The following is a 10,097-nucleotide window of genomic DNA, read 5'->3' as shown; positions in this document are numbered from 1 at the left end:
GGAGGGTGACAGAGAGAAGGGGTTGGATACTGCACAATTATATGTGGGATTGGGTTTATCAAGCTTGAGGAACAATTACTCATTGGGAAGGAAGGATAAAATGAAGGAGCAGAATACAAAGTAGGCTTCACTAGCAAGCGGGCTTTTGAGAGCTACTTAAGTCTGGTTTAGCCCTACATATTTTTAACAATCTTAACCCCATTTTCAATTCTCACTCCAGATCCTGGGTTCCCTCTCTCCTGCTCCACACCCCCTGACTCCCTGGCCACTGTCATGTCCCCAGCCACAGCCAGCATCTGCTCGCCAGTCCCCGTGCCTCCTTCCCATCAGATATTATCAGATAGTGTTTTTTTCCTTCCTTCAATGCAAAATTTGTTTTCTGCACAGCCCTGCCCTCCCCAGCACCTTTGGCACCTTCTCCATCCTTCTGTATCCCCCATTTCCACTGAGGTATTTGCTGGGTTACTGCATTATGGTACACAACTGGTGGTTAAAGTGTAAGAAAAAAGCTGCATATGTGGGTTACATGTGGCTGTTTCTCCTAAATGGGAGAGGTTTGAAAAGCTATGAGTTTTAATTGAGTTTGTAAAACTCTAATAAACACAACATTTTAGAGATTTTAGTCCGATCAGCTTTTCCTACAGGTTTTCAAAACCAAAGGAGCTAATTGTGGTAGCCAAAGGTGTGTTAATATGTGTCGAGGATAGTTTGGGAACATCTGCATGCATCATGTAAGCAAGTGCTCTCTTGCAAGCTTTCCTCATGTTGAAGGTCCTCATATACTCCTTCAGGTCTATAGCAGTTGTCACTTTTAGGCTTGGGTCTGGTTCTTCTCTCAATCTCATTGTCTTGAACCTGGTTAAAATGCACCTACATCAGTGTGAATGCTCCTGATTTATACCTGAGGAAAGGAAAGAAAACTTGTATTGCCATTTCTTTCAAAGATGACAATGCAGATTTGGAGAAATATTATTAATCTCTGTCTTAATGGATGTGATCCCGGAAAACTGGACTTGGGGATATTGTCAGCAATTGATCCTGGTACAAAAATGCTCATTCTATAAGTTTTCCACAAGAAAAAGTCAAAACAGGAGAAGTGTCTTTCATCTACCAGACTGGCACTCCTCACTGCTGTCTTGTGACAAGGATGTGACCTCTCAAGGCATCGTGTTTGCAAGGATGTCTTGTAAACTGTTGATTTACCTGCCTCCTTTTGTGCCTTTCCTTCTTTCCTCTTTTCCCTCATAGTTCCACACAGTGTCTAATCTTTCCCCAGTTCTGGTCTTGTGGTGTTTGTTCTCATTTATTTGACCACTGTGAGGCCTACCATAGGTGGAAGTTTATCAGACCTTATTTCAGAGTCAGGGTACATTAGTTAGCACAGTGGTTAAAATATAAACAACAGTAGGAGGCTTTTTAAATAGAAGTTGACCCTTGAAATTGCGTTTACTGTAAGCTCAGAAAAATCCCCTGCAAAAGAAATTGCAAACAATATCAGAACACAGGTCACATCTTATTGAATAAATTCACATAAATATAATTTCCCTAAATTTCAGAATCAGAAAAAGTCAGAAAACAGCCACTTAGATATCAGTTATTTGCTAAGAGGAGAAAGGACCAAAGGCAAGATTCAGTTGCTTGAAAGGGGAAATCTCAAAAGGCAGCTCTAAGGAGGGGCACAGCTGCTAGACTGGGGTGAGTGTGAACCAAAGGAGATCACGTAAGAGCTCCAAAGGGTAATGCTACAGCATAGATCCATGGGTAGCTGGGAAATAAGGAAGGTATTTTTACTTTCTTTTCAAAGACAAGCAGAACGAGTGACAAAAGTGAGACTTACATAGCCCTGATTCACAGAGCCAGAGAGCGCTTTGGGCAGCAACCCCAGAGGGTTAATGTGGACGGCTTCTAATGGCAGAGGCTGCTGCGGGTAAGGTGGGAAGGGGTTCAGGAAGGAAAAAGGTAGCCAAGTTAAAAATAAATTCTGTCCTTGCTCTACACATGAAGGAACACAGAGGGCAGAAGACCTGGTGGATAAGCTCATCTCTGCAATTTCTGGCCATAGATGCTACTGTATCCAAGGAAAGGAAGGTGACGGTGACGGTAAGGAAACACAGAGAGGATGTTTTTCCAGTTGTAAAAGTTCTAGTCTTTGGGATGTTCATTTGTTCTGGCCGCTGCCAAATATAAGAAACCAGCAGAATAAGTCAGACAGACATATGAGAAGCAGAGAGGTTAGGAAGTGAGCAAACTGAGTGTCATCTTTATAGTAGAAAGATCTAAAGAATTAATTACTGGGGTTTCTGTGTTGCTGAAAAAATATCTGGAAAAACAGAGACCCTGCAATTGCCTTTAACAGAGCTGTGAAGAGCATTATGCCATAGAGAATCTGACAGCAGCCTTTACTGGAGGTGATTAAGAGAACATGCAGTCCTTTCCCCGCCTTAAAAGTAAGCAGCTGAAGAGTGAATTCAGCTGTAAATACTTAGAAATAGTGCCCAGTTCAGCAGCTGTGGCATTTAGCATGCAGAGCTCTAGAACTCTTTGTACACAAGGGACAACTTCATCACGACGCTGCTAGGTAAGAGGGAGGGCAAAAGCACTCTCCATTTTCTAGACAGGGAGCTTTGGAGAAACCATAGCTAAGCTAAAGGACAGCATACAGTAGAGCGGGTCCAGTGGGCAGCTTTGAGTCCTGCTCGAGTGTCCTAGCATGTAATGCCCAGCACTAGCACTGCTTTGGGAAATGATTCAGCAAAACCACTGTGGTGATATGCTGTAGCCTACTCCACGTTTCTGTTAGTGGGAGCATGTGCCCTGCACACAACCTTCTCCTTTCTTGATTTTGTTATTCTCTTAGTGTACTGCAATCGCCACCCTGCCTGCGAGTGTTACGTGTGGGGCTGCATAACGGAAACGGAGAAGAGCATATAATAGGGCCTGAAATTCAACTCGTGTGTCTATTTTTCTTTTTAATTCTGTTTTCTTCTTGGAAGAATCTATAAGAAAGTCAGTATCTTTTGCACTCAGGTTCCTCAAAGACTAATGCCTGGCAGGTCATGGCTACACTTTTTTGGGTTTAGCAGGCAAGTAGTTCCCGTTTCCCCTGGCCCAAATCAGAGGACTCAGCTGTGACTGCTGTTCTTGAGCCCATGCAGATGGAGGGTTGTTGAACTCTTATCAGTCCTTCCTCTCACACATAATGGTGCAGCTTAACCCTTTGACCACTCTGTTCAAAATGTTTGGAGTTACTGGGGAGTCCTTGGATGAGAGTGAGGGCTATTTGGCAGCAGAATGTAGAAGAGAAAATGAAGAAAAGAAGCATAACCACTATTCCACTTCTGGTTAGAAAAGCAGAGGAAAGAACCCATGGAGAGATTTTGATTTTACCCAACGATTGCCCAAGTGCTTCCAAAGACCCCAGCAAATGCCTGCGATTTGTAAGGTGCTGTTCTGGTATTTTTCTACAAACTTACACAGTTATATAGAATGATCCCTGCAGCAGTGTATTGTTTACTGATGGCTCCAGCTAGTGATAAAATCGGCTGTCTGGAAATGTTGCTGAAATAGGGTGAGTGTTATTGCTTCTATGGCAGTTTCAGAAAAGATTGATGAGCAACCTCCAATTTCCACACAATGTATATATTGAAATTGTCAGTGCAGTTTCTACTTGTCACTTATATGTAGGTTTATGTCCATGGTTGTTCTTGACTCATTAACTTGCATAAAGGAAGGATGTTCTAACTAGTTTAGTCTTACTGAAACGAAATGCTAAAAGGCCAGGGCAGCAAATGATGTTGTTCTATTCCATTCAAGGCTGTGTCAAATGGGATCAGTTCAAGCCACATCAGTCAATGAGATCTTCAACAATATGTCAGCAAGATGAGAATATCACCTTCAGATTTAGTTTAATATTTGGGCACATTGTGTGTGTGTGCGCACGCGCACATGCCTGTCTGAGTGTGTATGTTTATGTGTGGTTTATGTGTGTGTCTAACATACAATAACAGCTTCTTTGTTTACAAGCAGTTTATAAAAGTGTTTATGATGGTTCCAGTTTAATAGATGTTGTATAAAAATCCTTTATTTTTTAATCATTTTTATGCCTCTATGCAAAAAAGACGTTGCCATTAAATTCCACATCTTGCATTTGCTGGAGGCAGCATTGGAAAAGTTGTTCTGTTTTTTTTTTTCCTTGACTCTCATGTAAACTCCTGAGCTAAGATCTGGAAATTTTGCATTAGAAATCATGGAAAATTTGCTGATCAGCTTTATCATTTGCTCCTATTATATTTTAACTCAAAGTAAAGTTCTGAAAGTTATGCCATTTACGTATTCCATATGTCCAAAAGACTGTAGCATATCATGTTCTATTTTTGCCAAAGAAAGTTCAGATACATAAGATTCATCACAAACAATGAGGTGGAAGTGGATGAAAGTGGTGTGAAAACTTAAACAGATGATGCTGTGAGCAACTGGAGTTACCTTCATAACTTTTTTCCAAACTTGTTTTCAAAGTCTGCAACACCTTCCCTCATTACAAACTGCCCATTAGTCTTGTAACATCTGGTATAAGATAGCTTCTTGAAGAAAATGTACTTCTAGCACTCAGAAAGGTTTGAAGTGCTGCAATTGTCTAGAGCTTAAGGTACAGAAAAAGAAAAAAAATGCAGTGGTACATTTGCAAGTGTGACAGAGTAAGAACATACAGTGCTCCAAAGCAGGCCCAAGAAGCACAGATGAAATGAAGAGGATGGTACCTGTGTGCCAAGGATGCAGGGTGCCATCCGATGACAAAAGTGCTGGTGTTATTACCAGAAGCAGGGTCCAAGTTCCTAACTTCTATGACAATGTATTGACACAGTCCTAGTAATAATGAGTTACACTGTAAATATAAAAATAGATTTATTATTCAGACACACCAAAAGACTGGAAAATGCAAGAAACCTTGCCAGAAGTAGTTTATCACTATGTGGCAAAACCAGGACAGATGACTGACAGTAAATCAAGAATTCCCATGCTGCAAGAGAACAGCTAAAACCACAGTCATTTTGTCAGCTGGTAAAAATAATGCAGGATTTCCAGACTGTATTTCATAAAAGCTAAAAAAAACCCCAAACCCAACCCAAGTCATAAAATGACACCCAGAAAAGACTCAAATAACTGTGGAACCAAGTCAAAGAAGATTCAGAGAATATTGTGAAGTGAGGGCCAAAGATAGTCTTCAGCCCCTGAAAACATCCTGTAACAAGAGGATGGACTGCTAATGAATCACATGAATTTCTGGAAAAGAAACCTGATTTCCAACTGTGATGGAGTGTGACATGCAAACTGTCGTATTTATGAGAGTGTCCAGGGAGAGCTACGCTGATGGTCACCCCAAATCTAACCAAATAGTATTGAGACGTACTCTGACAGAAGCATCCAGGGAGAATGGCCTTTTTAAAACCTTGAAATCAACAACAATAGCCTTTGGTTTACATAAAACAGCAGCAGCATTTCAGTGACAAATGTGTGGGGTTGTTGGGTTCCATGAGGAATATGCAGCTGCACACGTCTGCTACTGCGATCTGTGAATTATAGGCAGACTGTACAAAATCTCTGCAGGCAATGGTATCGCCTAGGTTGGCAGACCCCCAGCAGGCACAGTTCAGCATCAACTAGCAAAAGATGGTATCAAATATCTGAAATTTCCATTAGGCAATGCCTATAAGAACCAAGGAATGGCTTACAGGCACCAAGAGAAACAGGAACAATTTCTGGGTCTGGCCAGTTATTACAGAGAATTTGTGCCAATGTTTTTTGAAGGAACAACACTACTGGCAGAACTTACAAAAACAGTACATGGGGAATAGAAAGCAAGTGCCAGATGGCAGCAAGCCTTTCATGTGCTCCAGGAAATACTGCGCTCAACAGGTTCTGAAAGTATCCAAGTTTACTGAGCATACAACTCAAGAAAAGCCTTTGGGGCTGTATTACCACAGGAGAACTATGGAGAGACGCACTGAGTACTATACTTGAGCAGAAAACTCGTGCAACTAGAGAGTGTATTATATTGGTGACAGAGCAAAAGGAGCTGTTTCTGGGTTCACATTTCAGGTTTTTCACCAACCCTGTCTCACATGTTAATTAAGTGAGGAGAAAGGTAACAACAGGCTGCAGAAGTGGTTGATGGCTGAAACATGCTTGCCTGTAACAGCCTGTTACGTGTTCAGCTGTTTGCACAGGAAAAAGTGGAAGAGACCCACCACCATCTCCAGATCCTCTGGGTCAGAGCACAGAGATCTGTGATAGTGTAAGAAACTCCACACTAAGGGCCACAACCTTTAAAAAGGTGGCCTGTTCTTATGGTTGCAATGGGGGCACACAACCAAGGACAGACTGGATGGAAGGAGAGCAGAAGCTTGGAGAGAGGAACAACATTCAGGATCGGGAAGGAATCCAAGAAAAAGATGCTGTTAAGAAAGACTGGGTTAAAGAACAGCTATTCAACCAGTAACCTGATGAGCAAAGGAAATTGATGAGTGGGTCATAATGGAAACATAAAGAACTGATGAAGAAGATCAAGGAGCGAGTATAAAGTCTACAAATATATGTATTTTTTTTAACTCTAGCTTTTTTAAAAATCCAAAAATGAGTTTATAGAGCCTGATCTCTGTAGAGTTCTTTATAGCAATAATAAAGTACCTCAATACTAGATTTAGATTTACAATATATTTTAAATCAGGCATACAAATGGAAGACTAAAAAAATACAGAAATCCTTGTTCAGTTTACAGATCCATAGGAGGCATACATTTCTTCTGCTATTAGGTCAATACGCATACTGTTTGGAAGTGATATGTTTTTAAGTGATACGCAGAAGATTGGAACAACAGCTGAAAATTCTGGAATTAGCTTTGGTAACCAATGGGAAGTCAATGGGACAGATGGGTTTCTGTTGATTTCTGCTGCTGCTGGAACATGTCCCACTCAACAATTTCCTTTGGTCACTGCCGTACTGCTTGAAGAGCCTTTCTCTAACCCAGCCTTTGCTGACAGCTTCAGTGGCAGTCCTTTTCCATTGCTCTGGGTGGCAACCAGGCCAGGTTCTGTGGCTCTGGGAGGCTTGACTAACCTGGGGGTGCCCTTTCTTTCTCCAACTCCCTGCCACAGAGCACACAGAAGCACCAGCTACCAAGCCTGATAAGGCAAGCACTGGCACCCCGGCACCCAGCTTCACTTGTCCAGCCCTCTGAGACATCCTTTCCTCTTCTGGAAATAAACAGAAAGAACAGTTTATTTTAATTCCTGAACTCTACGTCAGGGCTGAACTGTTGGTATCACAAGTGAGAGCAGATTTCTATGCAAGTGCCTCACAAACATGTTAACTGTATCATATGACATCTAACATACCGCTCTGCCCGCTGGAGTGGATAGTTGTTTTTTCCATGCAAACATCTAACCTAGGAAAGTTAGATGATTGCATAGAGCAGCACAAAGTGCTGCGTGGGTGGTGACTGGGGGGAATTAGCCCCAACAAGAAGCAACCCCACCAGGCCTTCATCCAGCTCTTGGCAGCACAGGCACAGTCTAGCTTGGCCTTTTCTTACACAAGGCAGCGGCTAGGTTTGGTTGCTACTCTTATTCCTGGAGCAGATGCCAGTGATGGGTACAGGGACAGGCCTGATTTGGGATAAAGTTTCTTGCACAGGGAAGACCTTGTACACAGAGATAGGCCAGCTGCTTGCACGTAGAGAGGAGAAAAGCAGGTGTCTTCATGAAGAGGAAGCCAATTTCATGAGTTGCAGCATGTCTCAAAAGAGAGAGGTGAAGTAGGAACCTTATAGCTGCTGCCACATGCAACATGGTTGACTTAACCAGGCACAACACAGACACACTGACAGACAGTAAGAATTGGTCAGCTTGGCTATTTCTTTGCAGTAACTACTTATGCTCAGCCAGTAATGATATTTATTTAATATTCTTATGAATTATTACAATTTTAAAACCATACTTGGAATGCTGTTTCTGACACTGGGACTGCTTTCCAGAAAAAGTAGCCTGCATCCAGATTCAGTGGGCAACCATTGCATTCTTGATCCAAGAAACAAAACTAGGAATTCGGACAAAAACAGGCTTTGATGGCTGGGTACAGTCCAGTCCCCAAGAGGTGACTCCATATTGGACAAATCTGTCCTTATCTTTGCAGACCAGAGGTCCTCCAACTTCAGCCTAGGGAGGAGAAGAGAGAATAAGTGATAGAGACACCAGACATGCAAACATCAAAATACTGGCAGGAATAATATTGTGGTCGCTCTGAAGGCCTCAAAATAGGACTAAGGCAAGGGCTGGAGAGAGAGGGAGTGTTTTGTTAGACCTGCTGGAGTAAAAAAAATAGGAAAAAAAAAAAAGTTGTTTCTAAGCATCCAGGCCATTCCCCTGGTCTGAAGATCTACCAATCATGGATGTGGGAACATCCCCAGATCACTGAGCCCAGTTACACACACACACGAAAAAACATTTCTTAGTTTTCTACATCCTCTGACCTACTTGATCCTGGACAATATGAATTTAATTGTTCTAATGCTGTTCCTTAAAATCCAGGCATGAATACCTGTGTCCAATGATTTGTGAGCCTCTCAATGAATGCACTGTCCACACTATCAGAGATATCATTTGCACCAGCAGTCTTGAACACCTGCTCAAACAGACCAGTATTTGCTATCTGACTCTGTCACCAAATAGCTACCAGCTTTTTATTGAAAAGCTCCCAACATGATAGCCTCCATTAAGACAACTACATTTTAAAAGTCTTTTCTTATACTTGTGAAAATTAGAAAACTGGAAGCACTTCCAGCTTTATTTAATCAAGGGATTAAATAAAGATGTGGTACAACTCCAGGCTGCACCAGAAGCAGTCACTAGTTTCCCCTCTGTCTCTAGGATCAAAGGAAAGTCTAGGTAGCGTATTACAGGCTTTATTTCAGGTGAGGTGGGGTATTCACAACCCTAGGCTACTATGAGTAAGATATGTCAGCACGCAGTTCTGAAAAGAAGGCGAAATTACCCTACACAATTTCCCTGCTATTCTGGTTGACTGTGTGAGTGAAGAAAAAATGGTACGTATGCCTCAGTTCTTATGCTTCATGCAGAAGCCTTGAGTCGCTGAAGCTATTTATGAGCCTTGAAAGTACAAATTGTCATTTGACCTGCTTACACTCAAAGCGAAATTATTCTTACCTCGCAGTTATCTATGCTTCCAAAAGTAAATCCACCACAAAATTCATGATTTTTGACACTTCCATTCAGATATTCAGGGCGATTACATATTCTATTTTCAAGCACAGGGAATTCAACATCTTTTAATCTGTTGTCCATGTCGGTACCTTCATGAACAACCAAGAAAATATAACAGTTATAAATGGTAGCCTGGGCATTGTGATCCAGTGAAGCCTCAGGAATGAAAGGACTGGGATCCGTCCCCAGCTCTACTATAGTCCCTGAGCTCCTTGAAGGACCTTATTAAATCTTTCAACTTTTTTGTGCTTGGAACATACCTACCCTCAACAAGCAGAGGTTATTCTTCTTGCAAAGTGTTACTAAATAAATAAAACCAGATGCCTAGTATTCTGAGATGTTGTGTCGGTTTGTAGGCTTTTATCACAGCGCAGTAGCAATGGCTTGTTTCAGGAGGGAAAATGTTAGCCTGGATTTACTTTACATTAATTTGAACTCTTTCAAGGAGGATTTTTCTGAAGCCAAGGCTGAATTTTCCCCAAACACATTTTATTTAGATGTGGGGCTCTGGCTTTGCTCTCCCTCCCCTGCTGATTTCATGAACTAGTTGCATGACATGGCAGGACCCTCTTTCCCACTGCCTAAATGCAACAATGGTCTGTTGAGTTTTCCATCCTAATGCACTGCCAGAAGAAATCTAGCCTGTACCATTTTTTGTGGCTGTGATCACTAGCACATAGGAAGCAGCTGCCACCGTGTGGCAAGCTGAACAATAAAGAAAAAAATGCAAGGTAAGAAAGGGAAAAAAGGTGCGAGGAAACCCAGTAAATACTGTCTATGCTGGAGAAAAGTGTTTCTTGATAATGCTGATGAGTTACACTA

The 10,097-nt window shown here is 41.8% G+C and overlaps 1 protein-coding gene across 3 annotated transcripts in view; it reads right to left on the bottom strand.

The window, feature by feature from the left end:
* Window positions 1-4,758: 4,758 nt before the first annotated feature.
* Window positions 4,759-10,097, bottom strand: part of LOC115344326 (plasminogen-like) — a 33,559-nt gene continuing 28,220 nt past the window's right edge. For 2 of the 3 annotated variants that reach the window (XM_030021404.2, XM_041125240.1), the window contains 2 exons: window positions 9,219-9,364; window positions 7,933-8,210 (listed from right to left, as the gene is read on the bottom strand). In XM_030021404.2, the coding sequence (XP_029877264.1) occupies window positions 8,052-8,210; window positions 9,219-9,364 (305 nt within the window). In that variant the 3' untranslated portion in view covers window positions 7,933-8,051. Of the gene's footprint in view, window positions 4,883-7,932; window positions 8,211-9,218; window positions 9,365-10,097 lie in introns of those variants that run through there. The other variant, XR_005932960.1, reaches the window with a different exon arrangement.

This window comes from Aquila chrysaetos, chromosome 8 (genome assembly GCF_900496995.4).
Source record: "Aquila chrysaetos chrysaetos chromosome 8, bAquChr1.4, whole genome shotgun sequence".
NCBI classification, from domain to species: Eukaryota; Metazoa; Chordata; class Aves; order Accipitriformes; family Accipitridae; genus Aquila; species Aquila chrysaetos.
This window is presented reverse-complemented; position numbering and strand designations above follow the sequence as displayed.